This window comes from Argopecten irradians, chromosome 12, assembly GCF_041381155.1.
Source record: "Argopecten irradians isolate NY chromosome 12, Ai_NY, whole genome shotgun sequence".
In the NCBI taxonomy this organism is placed as follows: Eukaryota; Metazoa; Mollusca; class Bivalvia; order Pectinida; family Pectinidae; genus Argopecten; species Argopecten irradians.
Genome location: NC_091145.1, coordinates 29,309,416 through 29,326,516, shown reverse-complemented (window position 1 = coordinate 29,326,516; position 17,101 = coordinate 29,309,416). Strand labels below are relative to the sequence as shown.

Here is a 17,101-nt window from a genome sequence, read left to right as displayed (position 1 = left end):
CCTATGAAAGAAGATTTACTATTTTTAGGACCTAAACATCACCAATTCAGACTTTCAGAAATCCTTACGGACGCACAGCAATATTGTTTATTTTGTAAATATTGTCATCGAAATAAATATTGCTTAATACCATCTAAACTGTTGATTCTACATAAAATGAAGTTATACTCGATGTCGAGTATGTATTAGGTAACTAGTTACGGCCTTCCCAAAGGATGCGTTGGATTAGAACGCATATACGTACCCGGCTTATGAGATATTTCGGCCGGCACTATATGGTCTGAAGACGACACGATGATCTGTCTAAAAAGTCTTTTGACCTACAATATTGCAGCTAGCCTGAGACCAATTGTGATTAAAACTGTGTCAGCATACTTCACTAAGGTGAAGCCAACACTATTATTCTAGATAACAAATTAATTGTTTGATTCCCCCAATATAATTATTATTTCGTGACTGTAATAATCAAATAAATTGAAACACCACTGTACCTAGGAGAAATGTGCCTTTGTGAACTAAACATAAGTACGAAGTGATTCAATCCCTAATCAACGTATTTGTTTTTTGAGATAAACCTAGCCTTCAAACGCTCCACAGACGGCGAATTGTCACAATGTAACGTACATTAGTTTGGATAGCTGGGGGTATACAAACATTGGGAAGAATCTGAACTGTCGGATACCGCTCGCACTGCCGTATCGACGAAGATAGTATTTGTTGGGAGAATGCCGATGACATCATCAACAGTCATCTATTATCTCATTCCTCTTCAGTCACATCTTAAATCTAGAAACACGTTTTCATATTTTAAGAAAGCTGTATTGTTTTACAGGGAAACTATATATTGAATATTATACATATATATTGAATATTTAATCGCATCGATAATATATTCATCGGTAAACTTGATTTTGCTGATATTAAAGTCGAATATTTTGTTTCTGGTATAGTAATTATGGCAGAATAATTCGGCCTAGTCTAGACCGGAAAAAAATACGTAAAGTACATTTTTGGACGTGATAAAATAGGACAAGTAAGATATCGACAGAAAGTATGATGATTATGATTATAAGTGAACGCTGAACAAATCCAATGGTAGTAAATATTTGATGAATCTTTCTTTTGTTGGGACTTAGGCTAAACCAAGTTGCCAAATTCTTTCTGAACAAGATCTTAAATTTTTGTGCCTTGAAGCTTGATAAAGTTCTAAAACTTACTATACTTTTTTTTAATTGATATGAATCAATGAAACTGCAGTAGACTGAAGGAGAACTATGTTGTCTAACTGTATCATGGTACAAATGGCCGTCTAATTTCCCAGGTATTACTTCAGTATAGTACTAGATAACTGGATTTTCGGATTAGGTCCTGATTAGCTACCTATACAGTGGCTTAAGAGGAAGATCCTCGTGTGTTTACCTGTTTAGACAAAAGTTAAACACTTCACAACAATTATCATACAGTTATCTACACTCCGCCCCGTGGTGGGGAACATCCAACATGCGGTTCGCCTCGTTATGGGCGTTACTACTCCAGCCAATCAGAGCATCCGTTTCATTGGATGATGGGGCCGTATCTTTCTGGACACGAAACTATTTGAGTTTGACAGCTACCGGGTAGAGAATAAAACAAAATGAGCCTCCACTTACGGGTATAGTAGGTACAAATGTTTGGAGAGTTTACTCAGTTTGCTGAACAACAATTTGGTCAAAATGTTTCACTGGACTTGTATTAGTATACGTAGTCGCTTATATGCATCAGTTATTGTTTGTACCGTAAGAGATTGAATGAGAATTTGTTTATTTGTATACAAAGGAACACACAGGGGACAATTATTGAGATACACAATAGGTGGCTAATTGGTTATAGTTATTCCATTCATAGGTCACCATAATGCAGCACTTTGAACCAAGTGGATACCAGTCCGGTCTGTACGGTGGATCTCCTTCCTACGACGGATCTTCTATAAAACTTCATCATGGACACTTTCAGGAAACACCGGAAACCTGCTACAACTCTTTCTTGTCTCCGACATCGTCTCCTGGAAATTATATTTCCCGGGAACCTCCGTCTTACGCGGAATCTACTCTCCTTCATGGCGGATTCGTACCCAACACTAATAGTGCCTATTACAAAATGCCCACAGGGCGCCAAATGGACATTGGCGATTATGGATTACAACGGAATACAGACGGTCTGTTGACCAAATCGGACATTCTTGATAATGGACATTCTGCTCATGGGCTTGACCAAATTCATCATCGATACGATGCGTTGGGAGGGGGAGGAGGAGAAACTGAAGCCAGGTTGAACGAGAGTGGACTGAACAATCACCATGAAGAGGTACAACATATCAAACTAGAGACAAATCATGAATATAAACAGGAGATTCAAACAATGACACAACAACAGCGATTGTCTCCTGGAATTACAGAATCGGAAATTCCATCTGAAACCAAGGACGAAACACTTAAAGTGGAAAAGGAAATTGAACCCATAGACATTGCCGATCCTTCAAAGGGACACGATGAAAAGGCGCATGGGAACGCTGATGTAAAGCCAGCATTGTCATACATAGCGCTTATAGCCAAAGCAATACTGGAGTCAACGCAAAAACGTCTTAGTCTCGGCTCTATATATTCTTGGATAGAGAAAAATTACCCATATTATTTAAACAGAGGTCAGGGTTGGCGCAACAGCGTCCGCCATAACCTTTCATTAAACGATTGTTTTATCAAAGCAGGGCGATGTGAGGATGGTAAGGGCAATTACTGGGCAATACATCCCGCCAACATCCAGGACTTTATGAGGGGCGACTTCCGCCAGAGAAGGCGCTCCCGCCGTAGGGGACGCAAGAAGGATTGTGACATCGGTATGTACCACATGGCAAACGGATATGCACCACTGGCGCCCAGTGTTCCCTTCAGTCCGTCAACGGCGCCGTTCAGTTCCATTTATTCGCCCTATACTGATGCTGAGCGCCGAGCGTATCGACTAGACGAGGCGCTTTTGCGCCAGAGTATGAACAATCCCTTCATGAAGTGGTACCACAATGGTGTTCCGAACGGCAGCTACAACACTTCACAGAATACAGGCTGTAACTCAACAATGTATCCGAACTCCCCATCGTCACAGTGGCAGGGGTACGGGGACCAAAGTTACCAACTCAACCCTTCACTCTCTAGGTGAGTAGTCAGAAACTAAATCACGTTTCAAAGAATCTTTTTCCGTGTAAAGAATAAAGCATTTTTGGTAAGATCCCCATCTTTTGTGGGATGTGAAAGGAAACCTTTCAATATTCTATATCTTAAATTGGAACTATCATTATTTTTTTCACTTTTAAATATAATAATGTATACAATGCAAACATCCAATAAAAGTTAAAAGAAAATATTTCCCAGAGCAAAGAAATTTTCAAAACTTAATAACGCCATGTTTCAATATACATATCATTATAACAGTGAATAATACTGTGCATATCAGTATACTTTCGTTTTATCCGACAAATAAAAAAAGAAAAAGAAAAAAAACGTTCCCATTTTAATAGTATCACATGATATGAAACATTCAGTCGACTCCCTCCATTAAAACGCTTAGTTTTAATATACTCCTGGCCACTGCTTTCATCTATTTAAAAGCTTTATTATTAGTTAATCCAGTGAATAAAAATGTTAGACTCTCTTAACAAATGTGAAAATTCTATCTTAGAAATCATATTCTATGGTCGAATTCTGTTTCGTTTATTGTTCAAGTTCTGGAAATAAGCGATGATGTGATGCATTATATTTAGTGTATATCTCAATAATTTATCGGTACTATCCAATTCACTAATGAAAATAATTGATCACTTTCTTCTTGAAATAATTAGCTTTTGATAATTGACTGGTATGATTACAACAAAAACGAATAAAAATGTAACGGTTAATTTTAAACTTAATTTATAAATGACCGTTTTGAAAACGAACTAAACCAAGAATCAACGCTTAAATAGCAATTAAAAGAACATTTAGTATGAAATGATATTTTCCTCGAATTTACAATAAAAAAGTTTGGCCTGTTCATATTTTTTTGTGATAAATTAATCTTTTTATCAGGAGAAATGAAAATAAATAAATTTACATGTTAGTTACATTAATCTTCGTTAAAGTTGAGTTTAATCTTTTTTCCGTTTGGAACTCGATGTTTTTATGTTATGTTTTCAATCAAGTGTCTCTTATGAATAATTTGTAATATATTCAATTGTCACTGTTTTGCCTTATACCTTTTGCACTATGCATTAGGTTTATCATCTCATAAACTAAACAAAGTAAAATGTTAATCCTTAATTAAATCACCACAATTGAAATGTCCTCCTCAATGAGCTGACAAAAATATCAAATGTTCATATCCGTGTATTAGTCGAGTTATGGTATTAGGTTTATGTTTTTTTTTCATTTCTTTATTATCTTTTCTTGAAACCTTATTAAAGGTCCTGATTTATTGCTATTTCAATGCGGACAATTTGACCCATAATTTCGCTAACCGAACCCTATTTTAGTCGTGCCATCACTCCACATATTGACACCTCTATCTAAGTGGGGGCGTCCCCATCTGAACCCAACCCTGGTCTAGAGAGATAGTAACTGACCACTGCGGTGTTGACACATATGTATCTATCGATATTGTACGTCCATCCTGTAGGCGTTCCGACCCTCGGAAGTATTTTATTAGTCTTTATTTGTATAATGATAACTGTTCACTCCTCCCTAGATTGATTTGATACATATAATATTTTGTAACGTAAATGTTGTAGTCATTCTGTCGCGCCAGTCCCATCCCCTGACACATCAATAGGCATACTTTGATTAAAATATATTTTTGTAAAAAATCAAAGTTAAATATATATTTATTTAAGTAATCCCATTTAATTAATCAATTTGCTTAATAAAAGAATAGGTTATGAATGAAAAGGCCAATTCAAACTGCATGTCATCATGAAATACTATAAAAGTAAATTATTGTGAAAATTATTTATGAGCAAAGTCCTGCGTCATGTCTATCTAAACCAGTCGCCATTTCAAAATTTCGGTTTGTTTTTTTTTCGACTGAAGAAATTTTCCAGCTTGCCGCTCGATCCATTCAAACTATGTGATAATATGGACTACCGGAAACAAATTCACCAATTTACACTTCAATAGCCTTAATGATTTCAAACACTATATAAAGTATAAAGAGAATGGTCTATTTTTAATATTTTCATTTATCTCAAAGATCTGAATCACGATAAAGAAGACAAACGCGGAGGAGATAACTCCGAACATTCGTTCATGAATTATACTAATCTACCTACAGATGTTACACGATATTTTGAACACAAAATGGATTGTTTATTGATTGTTTTCGGAATAGACACTCCCTCATTGAACCTATAGTCTATCTAAATACACAATGTCATTTTAAATTGTTCTTTCGATTCTTTCAAATGGAAAAACAAAGTCTTTGATTAAAAACGACCTACAATATGAATTATGGGTGGCTGATGAAACAGAAATATACATATATGTATGTGGATTATTCAAAAATATTCAAATACATTAAAGGAATGGCATTTTGATGTCATATGAAATCCTACTCACAATCTAATCACAATTCTTTTGCTATACATGTAACAGTAATATTCAATAGAACTTTTATCATTATTTTGAAAAGTGGTTATTTTCATTAACAATTTTATTAATTCGATGTTAACAAAAATGAAAAAAAGTAATTCCCTGATTCTGTTAACTTAAAGTGAATAGTCGGGCAAAGAAATTCAGTCTGAATGCGTTCATTGGCCTTCTAAAAGTTCTCACATATTAAAACGACGGTCAAGTTCCGCTTACGTTTTCCAGTTCTAACCATTGAAATAAAGAAAATTGAAAGCATTGAAAGCGAGGCTGCGTGGAAATGTAACCACGGACCTAGTCAGCCGAGAGGACGTTTTAGGATTCCTGTACTTTGAATTAATTTCTTCGTACGCAGACAGATTTTGACGAGATATTTTATTTTTCTATTTCATAAGAAATTGTACTGGATACACTCACATCATATTTACCGACTTTAGCCATCCTTGCCCGACTGTTCACTTTAAGTACAGATTAATATGGTCACGGTATTTACACGAATATCCGAGAATATCAATATTTCAGAATAACTGGAACTATGACTTGGATGAAAGAAAAAAGGACTGAAGTCAAGTATGAAATCAGCAGAGAATTCTGTAACATGTTAACTTCAACTTTGAGCGAATGGAATAATAAAACCCGGAACCAACTCAATGAAACCAACTCTTTCTATCACATTCGCGGAACATCAGTGAAATATTTATCAAAAGACTCTACCATACCAATACACATAAAAACTTAGCTACACATATAGTATTCATAGAACCATAAGACGTTTAGGTCAGTTATTTTTAATTGTTTATTACATTGCAAAATTTTGTTAACTAAAAATGTATTTAATCGAGATCTAACAAGCAATTTATGGTCCCCCAGTAACAGTAAATTAACTATAAAAACAGAAACATTTCAAATTTTAAACAAGTTAAACCGTTTACACAATTTGAATTTTACTTCATATGTATTTTAGCTGGCCTAAAGTAGACTATGATGCATAAATCAAAGATGAGTGTACGAAATTCACATATAAATATGGAATATGTTGAAGGAGCAAAATTAATATTAAACATCTTTCCAATCACTGTAGTATTGTAAACAACACAGAGCATATATGTTGTTTATGTTTACAATCCGCCGTAAACACAGGTACAGCCCACCTGTGACTCTGACAATTAACGTAAATAAACAAAACACACGGCTCCGACACCTGTATACAGATAACAAGGAAATATACTTATCCTTTTAATCCACTTAGGTGTCAGTATGATTTCACAATGATCGTGTCCCCGGTCATGTCAATTGACTCGAGGTTCAGAAATTATTTGCTTTGCCTTCTTTTAGCTAAATTTCAAGTTCGCCAAATTTAATCATTCTTAAATCTCAGAGTTTATAGTTAATTCGCATTTATATATTCTAGTAGGTTAATTAAATAAATAGGCTGTTTGAAACTTTTGAAATATTTTAAACGCTCAATTATCGATCAAATTCATTCAAGTAAGTTTTTTTTTCTTTTCATTTAATCGAAAATCTATTTTCACATAATCATTCAGCTTGTCTTTAAAATAATGAAAATACACAATATAAAATGCACATTAAAGGATGTGTGTTTGCTTGACATTCAAACTTTACCGGAGAAAATCTTTATATTTTGTTATATATCTTGAAAGAGTTAGGCAGTAATATAACATGGTGATAGTGGTGTTGATGGTACTGTTGATGATGTGCAAATTCAATTTGTGAATGTTTGTATGATAAATAATTACAGTAATTCTTTGTTATATTCATCGAAGTTTGCGCACAAACTGGTACCTGGTATCTCATTATGTAAAACTATTACAACATGCGCGTGTATACTAATATCATTCCTATCTTCAGTTTGATCTGCATGGGGGATTACTTTTATCAGATGTAAATTTGCTACTAAGCCCGCTGTTGGTTTTTGATTCGGCGAGTGAGATATTCTTAATTGTCATCCTTGGCCCAGAGTACCCTTAGACGGCTTAATAATCCACTTCCATGCATTGGAATGTTTGCAAATCTCTTTGATTCGTCTTTCAGGAACTATTCGACAACCACTTTGGTGTAAGCCCCCGGGTGCTTCAGCTGGAGAGACGCCCTCGGCCCCTTTCGGGAAGGATAGGGACGCAGGTCGAAAAGATTACGGGATTAAAAGCGCATGGCGCCTGGCGCCATAAGCAATGATTGTGTGTATTTGTGCTGGATCTCGGATGGCGGAAGGAAAGTTTCTGGAGATTTTGGATGAGTGTTTGTCTTGATATTAACAATCCGAGACTTTAATTTATATCTACAGTAACCAGAGCGGTGATGCCGCGGAACCTTTCTGAGTGATTGTCTTCTGGCAAGACATTTTGTTATTATAACGATCGAATGACTGTTTACTATGGCAATGTCTGACATTCTACTAAAAATGGTCTTTTGTGACTCGGTACCAAGAGTTGCAATGTTTATGCACTTTGTACCAATGAATGTTATTATTTATATTTCTGTTTTAGAAATCAACATATTTTAAACATTGACTTGCTGTGCCAAGACGTGTCATTAATTGTGTTTTTCCTTTTCTCCAGAAAATCCTATTTTTCACCATCAATAAAATCGGGCATGTCATTGAAAGACTACAGCTATAGTCATAATACTAGTTACAAAGAGTTAAAACTGTAACAAAGCAATATGTAATATCAAATACAACATAAAATGAAATAAAATCATATTGTATGAAAACCTTCAGTATTGACAGTATCGCATGAGAAGCAAACCAGGAAACAATCCATTTTTGTTCATATATTTCTTCATATTTATACCTTTTACGGACAATAATCTTTCTAAACAATTTGGGAGATAATGAGCAAATTCAAATGAAATTCATTGCTATCAATTACATGTATTCTGTACTTTAAAGAAATACATGTAATTTCATTATCATATTCAAGAGTGTCATTGGTTTTTTTAAAAGAAGCCTTAGAAAGTATTAACGTATATGTAAGAGAAGGTAATTACACAAGGTCGGATTACAATTACAGTAGCACCAGATTTATTTCACTTAGAGTATTCATATCGCTGAGTGATCATAATTCAAGCTAGAAAAAATGATGATTTTGAGCCAAAAAAACAAACAGTAACTATATTAAGGAAGCTACGTGACTGATGGTCATTCATGTCAACAGAGCGACTTGGGAGGCGGTACTAGTAGTGAAATGTCAAGCTTCTGATCGACAATGACCACATTTTGAAGGAAGTCAAGCATTTGATTGACATTGACCACTTATATATTACGTTATCTTTGTATCAGTTGCGATAAGTGGCGGTTAAAATTGAAGGAAACTTCTAATAAATGATCCGGAGTTCAAAGAGCAACCTCTCTAGTCTCTGAACGCCTCTATTCAGCAAGTGACTCACACATTTTGTACACACATTGATGTATCAATTTTTAACTCGTCTCAAAACGTTTCCTTTTTAACGTTCACTCTGTCATAAGGTTAAAAGAGTATTTCAAGTTAAAGATTATGAAAAATACAGTTGCTATGTATACCACCTGCCATTCTTTTCTTTGCTCTTAAATACAAATTACCATCATCATCCCATTTCTTCTCCCAAGCTAGCTCAAACCGACCGTGGGACAATATCTCTGAGGTTTTAAGAGTTAGTAAGTCAGGAATGTCCAACAGTCCACTGTGAGAACAAATGACATCGTTGAGCAATATGGGTCGATGGCGTACTACCGAATTGGTCGCTGAGTGCCAGAGCGCTTAGCGACGGACCGTTCCTGTAGGAATCCACTTTTACTTTCGGGTGCAAATAAAACAATAGCCGAGTATTGTAGACATGGAGCAAAGCTAGATCTTGTGTGATTGTAGAGTACTTCAAACACTATAAGAGCAAACAAATCTAGCATGATTTGTGATTTTCTAATCAAATTGTCACCCGATGTAACAGAAATGACGTTCTTCGAACATCTTTAGTGTATATGTTATATTTTTTTGTTTTATAGTGTTGACTTAATGATTACGTTAATATCCGATTTTAAATTATCACTATATCATTCCCTCCATCAAATAAATTTGAACCAGGTGGTTGGATTTTAAATGTTTCCTGAAAGGATTATTTTCATCTAATAATTTAATCATATCTGGAGTTCAAAGTTAATATTCTTAAGAGATACTGGTATTTCATTTGTTATTTTTCCACTTCCACTTTGGAAACAAATACACGATCCTAATACATGGATAATTTTATAGAAATTTGACATTCGATGCAATTCTGTTTGGATTACGTCAAAATATTTGTATTGGATCAATCCAAAATACAACGAGGTATCGGGATTATTATTTTTTTAAATGCATTGTAAAATCAAACATATAATATTCTTATAAGCCAATATGTTTTAATATTACAAAATGTATTTTTATAAATATTGAAATGACGATAAAAGAACCGGGTGTCAACTTCAGGTGATCAGATGGATACTACGAGCATGTATTTATTTTCGTTGAGCGAGTTGGAATTTGTATGTTCTATGAAATGATAATAAAAATAAACTTATAAAAAGTTTTTTGTGAGCAGTTATTATAAATTATCAAGGCATGTATATGGGTGTGCATTTCCTAAACTGATATTTGATCTAGCAATACAGAAAGAAAAATATGTGGTTTGTTGTTTACGCATACAGATGGTGAAATGTATGTTAGTATATTATATGCAAGAGAACAAAATGCGCTCTTAGACTTAATCTTTCTGAGCGTTGCTTGTACATGAATGTATAAATTGTAAATATATGTGTTAAATGTAATAAATTATGAAACATGTTTATGCAAATCTGTCGATTAGAAAAAATACAACATGTTTTTATTTATTGATAACACGTTTTATGAAAATAAAATAATGCAATTTAAATATTGGTTTTGTTTTTCCTTTTCAAAAATCAAAATTAAACCAGCTTTCTTTCGCGGCTACTAAAATTCGCGATTTCCATTTCAATACCAGTTCGTGATGAATAATCATCACAGTTATAAAAAATTGAATGAAAATCCCAATTGATATTAATAATCTTTATATAAATTAACGGATGAATAAATTTTCGCGAAATTCGCGAAAGACAGCTGGTTTATAATACTGATTTTTCTTTGTTTCATACCAAACTTGGCATTCTAATTGGTCGATTTTTTTTTTTACATTTAAGCATTGATATCACTATTTTTTTTTATTTTATCGGGGTATGAAATAAAAATTGTTTGCAAACTGTGTGAATCCGCGTAGCGGATTCTCACAAAAGTTTGCAAACAATTTTTTTTTCATAACCCGATAAAATTAAAAAAAAGTGACATCAATACTTATAATTAATTTTATACTATATTTGATAAAATGACGTATGTTTAAATGTAACATTATAGTGGTTTTCCAAGGGATTCTTTTTTCCGAATCAATACGCAACATCAATGTCTCTATTGTTACGTCACGATAACGTCGGAGTTTCGAGCCATTCTCGGATTTTTTTCTCATAGTGGTATGCAAAAAAATATTGACCAATCAGAAAGCCAGATTTGGTATGAAAACAAAGAAAAATTAATCATACCACTATGAAAAAAAAAACAATTTCCAAGAATGGTGTGAAATCCCGACGTTATCGTGACATCACAATAGAAACATTGACGTTCCGTATTAATGCAAAATTTCGATAAATGGGTGATATACAAATTCACCTTAATATATTTATTTTGCGATGAATTGTATTGCGCTCCATGCCGCAGGTCTAAGTACATAAACAAAATTAAACAAATAAAGAAAAGAGAGAGGAAAAAACCAACATTGTATCATATTCGCCTTACACATCTTCGCTCAACATTGGCTAAAAGCGACGCACTTTACACTTATAGCCGTTTCAGGACCGTTCAGTAATGGCTAAAATGATTAATGATAGAAATATCATCAGCTATGAAAAAAAGATATATATTTTTTTTACGAAATTCACTATTATGAACATTGCAGTCATTTAGAAAGAAAAAGTGATTAAACATAGAAATATAGCAATAATAAATAAATAAATAAAGTAAAAATGTGTTTTACGGAAACTGTGCCAATAAATTAATATTTGACAAGAAGATTAACCGAGTATTGCTTGATGCTAAATGTTAGGGACCATACATGCTTGGTGGTATTGCCCTACGAGAAGCCAACAGAACTAATAACTTTATGTACCAAATACACAATCATTAAATATTTCAATGTTTGTCATTGACGCTATTGAAAAAGCCTGTACTCCAGACCAACATAAACCTGATTCTGAGTATTTTTATATCCAAAAGCTAATTAAGTGTAAAAAATAACGGGTTATGTAAGTTATAGCATATGTTCGAAATTACTTTAAATAGAAAAAAAACTCAAGGAAATTATTGTTTTACTTACATATATCAATGATTCAGAATGTCTTTCCCAGTTAACATCATAACCAGACTAGCAAAAGTTTCTTAATATTTTTTAAATACTTTGCACTTTATTTTCAAATGCTTCGTATCCTTCACTTTTCTTTCTGTCTGTTAATCAACATGATAATCATGAAGGAATTATGAAATTCAAGTTTGAAATTCACGCATACATGGCGACAAGCGGTATCAAAAATAAACGAGTTATTTATTTTCATTCTCAGCAGAACTTCCATCCAAACACAAAATAGAAAACACCAACATCCGGAGATTTAGCGGTGAAAAGCATCCCTCTTTCTTTTATCAACTTAATTGAAAGTAAAATCTTCGTTAAGGAAAACAACAAGTGATAATAAAGTCAAAACAACTGTATAAAACAGATCGGCGATACTAACAGGGCACTCTCGAAACAAAACAGGACTAAACAACGGAACGAAGGCGGGGTCAGGAATATATAGAATAGAAACAAGCATATTTGTACGTGGCAGTGAAACGTTTGACGTTTTGTTTCAAGATAAGAAGGTTTTATGGTTTAAAGATGGCATTTAAAGAAAATACAATAAACAGAATGTATATTTATTAGATGTTCCATGCATATGATCAAAGAAAAAAGATAATATTAGGAAATTTTAATCTGAAAGCAAAATTGGATAAACGAAGGAAAAGATAATACTAAACAGATAAGCTTAGGAAACGTGGAAAAGTACAGGCCAAACGGGGATATATATTGCATGGTAAAACATTATCTGCTATATTATAGAATTATGAAAATCATTAGATATCTCAAATATTACAGGCCTAATACATAACTGGTAGACTAATATACTAATAATCTCGCTTCTTTTTCTAGGTTTTTATATATAACTCAGCATTTATACTTTACTTTGTTTCGTTTTATTTTGTTTCTATACTTACAACTATACAGATATAAAATATAATACCTTTACTTTGAAAAGGACTCCACAATGAAGTTGTTATGTTTTATATTAAAAATGTACAATTTGTTGTCTATTTAAAAAGTTTGCCAAAAATGATGAAAAACATTTTGTAAAAATACTGTTGCACACTTCTTTGACACTCCCGAGATTGATATATATTTTTTAAAAGCTGAATTGACAAGTGAAGAGTCGTCTAACAAAATCGCAATCATGCATTTTCTTATTTATTAACTGCAAAAACAATCAAAACTTTATTTTTACCACATTTCACACGCCATTCAAGGGATTAAATAATAATAAACTTTAGGTCTCCATGTGATACCAATTAATTGTTTAAACTTATTCTTCATTGTTACCAATGTACCTATCATAATAGGTTTCCCATCGAATTATTTATTTTAGTTTTTGAGTTGACCTGGACAGTTATTACGTGTCATATCCTCATATATACCCGTGTGAATGCTGAGCAGACGACATGGCCATACCGAGGCTAATGATAATTGCTGAAGATCTTGGTCACGAGAGCTCTTGACTTGAGTGGTTTGTCTCGACAAAGCAATGTCCGATGGTGCTCGACTGGACTTGAGCCTGGTAAATCGCTATGATTTCACTTCTAAACAAGCCTTCTTCCTCGCTGGGAACATAAGGTTTTAAATTCCAGCTAATAACTGCCATATCAGACATATTTGGTCCTAATAGCTCCCGTCTGATAGAGTATATTAAGAACAATCCCTCTCAATAAACGACCTCTGTACGTCATTATGGCTTGACAGGTGGCAGAACGACTAGAGATAAATATTTTAATATTTGTCGCCGGGACACTGATTGGAATGTTTATGAGTGTTTACGTGTAATCCCTGGTGTTTTCTGTGGGATTAAAAGTCAAATTCTAATAACATAACATAATCGAGCGTAAGGCTAAAACAACAAATCAAAGAAAACATACGTCTATATCATTATCTGTGTTTAAGGCAGTTGCGGCCTGACTGGCGAAAATATGTTCATTTTGATATTGTAAACGGACATATTTTAGCAGTAATAATATTAAGCGTTTTTTTTGCGACAATCCGTTTGGAATAAACGGTGATAGCATTAAATGTATTGTCTGTATATTATTAAAATTCATATCTGCGCAAATCTATTCAATGTCAATTTTGCGCAAAAATTTGTTAGATGGTAATTATTCTAAAAAAGAACTTTTTGAAAGAAATATCCTGTTTTATCCAATTAGAATATCGTAATTTAACTGTTCTATTATAAAGAAAAACTGTACGTCGAATTCGTCTTTTTAAAAAAGAATACATATAGAATCTCTTATATGAGTGTTCGTTTCATATGACATTTTCTTTCATACAATAATACTGACTGGTCTAGGGCAATACAAGCATGCCGTCTGAGGCTGTATTGCATGGCTACCCATGCAATAAAGCCTCGTGACGTCACGGCGTCAACAAATCTTCTATTTCCTCGGTAAAATTTTAACATTTTTGTCACAAACTTGACTGGTTTTACTATAAAAGATGCAAACAACGATTTTTTGTTGAAAATATCACGTAATTTTCCATGTATGAAAAATTGACTCTCAGCCGTAGATAGAATATCCCTATCCTTCATATCCACATATGAAAGAGTCTTATATGATTAAGCGAGCCTAAGACGTTTTTATATTTGCTATACTTGGTGATTGTATGATAAAAGAGAATAAGTTATACGCTTTCGCTTGGTTGGCATTTATATAGGTTAAATAACACGCAGAATCTTACACTCTCAATTCTTTGACATTTTGAAATAACTAAACATTAACCAATCATCTTCTTTTTCAACTTTTTTAAACAAAACGATCCATTAGAGCAAAAAATGCAAATACCAAATTCTAATGGAAATTTGGGTTCATTTGAATATACACATGAAGAAAATATATTTAAGAACATTTTTAAAGGCAGCAAATGGTTTGTATAAATGAATCCGTCTCCAAATTGAGCTCTATTGATGCCGGAGTTCCGCAAGGTTCTATCCTAGGACCTCTTTTATTTTTGATATACATAAACGATATATCCGATATTTTTTATTCTGCATCTCGTCTGTTCGCTGATGATACCTCTCTCCAATGTTCCTCATCTTCCTGTTTTGAAATTCAAACTATCCTAAATAGAGATCTTGAAGCTCTGAATACGTGGGCCAAAACCTGGTTGGTCACTTTTAACCCTGATAAAACCGACGTACTTTTTATCTCAAATAGAAATGAAATAGATGAAATGTTAGAACTTGTGTTTGACGGAAATATTTTAGACTTTACGGATAGTCATAAACATTTGGTTGTAACTTTGAACTCTAGTGTAAAATGGGGGGACCATGTCGTAGCTATATACTCTTCAGTTATGAAGAAAATAAATGTTATGAGAAAATTGAAATTTATATTAAGAAGAGATAATCTCTTGAGAATTTACTTAACGTTTAATTTACCAATCTTAGAGTATGCTTGTGAATTGTGGGATGGTTGTACTATTTTAGAAGCTGAAAAGTTAGAAAAAGCTCAACGCGAAGTTGCAAGAATTGTCACGGGTCTTCCATCTTATGCAAGTGTTCATGCCTTACAATTTGAAACTGGTTTAGAAACTTTATCGGATAGAAGAAAGAGAAGAAAACTTCAACTTTTGTATAAGATGCATAACAATCAAACTCCAGAATATCTTTCTTCCCTACTTCCTTCTACTGTTCAAGATAATGTTAGATATCCATTGAGAAATGTAAATAATCGTCAACTTCATCTTCATTTTTACCGTCAACACTTCGTTGTTGGAACTCCCTAGACAATTCTGTCAGATCGTCAGCTTCAATTACCATTTTCAAAAATTATCTAAAACCTCTTAACCATATCTCTCCTCCTCCCTTCTTTGGTATCGGCGACCGCAAAATTAATATTATTCATACTAAGCTCAGGCACCAGTGTAGTTCCTTAAATTATGATTTATTTCGAGTGAACCTTGCAGAAACTCCGGCTGTTTGTGTGGACATTTATGTGAGAATGCTTATCATTTTTTCTTTGAGTGTGTCCTTTTTGATATAGAAAGAAACATTTTAATTCAGAAATTAAATAATTTAAATTTGAATATTCCCTTAGATCTTGACTTACTGCTATTTGGTAGTCAAGAACTATCTTCAAATACCAATTCGGAACTATTCATATGTGTTCAAAATTTTATAAAGGGCAGCAAAAGGTTTTGAGAAATCAATATCGTTACACAGTATATGCTTTATTGAATATATACTATTGTTGCTTGTATTATTTTGCATAATATATATATTTATTTTTTTGCCCATCCATAATAAAAATGTTATGCTCTCTCTCTCTCTCTCTCTCTCTCTCTCTCTCTCTCTCTCTCTCTCTCTCTCTCTCTCTCTCTCTCTCTCTCTCTCTCTCTCTCTCTCTCTCTCTCTCTCTCTCTCTCTCTCTCTCTCTCTCTCTCTCTCTCTCTCTCTCTCTCTCTCTCTCTCTCTCTCTCTCTAAAAATATATTCATATATTTATTCATTATCTAACTTTATATGTATTTAAAGCAATTGTAATTATTTATATGTCAATGTTGTTGGGAAAGGGCTTTTATAAGTTGTAATAACTTGTGTCCGATCCTTTTGTAAATTTGTTTGCAATAAAATACGTTTAAACTAACATTTTTAAAAGAAGAAGTTATGAAGGTATTGGGGTATATTCATTGATAAAATAATTTGGAAAAAATGAAACATGGGTTCCTGGATAATAACTGTCAATGAAATCAGAACGTTTAGAATGATCTCAAAATTGTTTTGGAATTCCAAGCTATGCTGATCCTGTTCTAAACTGACTTGAATACAAAACTTTCACACAACAACTTCTGGTTATGTGAAAGCTTGAATTACAAGGACTGTGATATGTCTGGCCTCAATGCATGTAGATTCAGCGTGTTTCAATAATATCTGAAAATATTTGAAACTGACACTCGTCCCTCAAAAGTAACATACGTGTCGACCATGTCTGATGAATATTTTAGACGCATTGATTTTCGTTCTACATGATATTAATGATTTGTTTTTTTTGCAGAAGAAAATTGAAA

General features: G+C 33.4%; 1 protein-coding gene across 1 annotated transcript; it reads left to right on the top strand.

Moving 5' to 3' along the window:
• Positions 1–1,669: 1,669 nt before the first annotated feature.
• LOC138336862 (forkhead box protein D5-A-like) lies at positions 1,670–10,547 on the top strand. Its single transcript, XM_069286465.1, has 2 exons — positions 1,670–3,185; positions 7,698–10,547. The coding sequence occupies exons 1-2, from the start codon at positions 1,894–1,896 to the stop codon at positions 7,723–7,725; spliced, it is 1,320 nt and encodes a 439-aa protein (XP_069142566.1). The 5' UTR covers positions 1,670–1,893; the 3' UTR covers positions 7,726–10,547.
• The last annotated feature ends 6,554 nt before the right edge of the window (positions 10,548–17,101 follow it).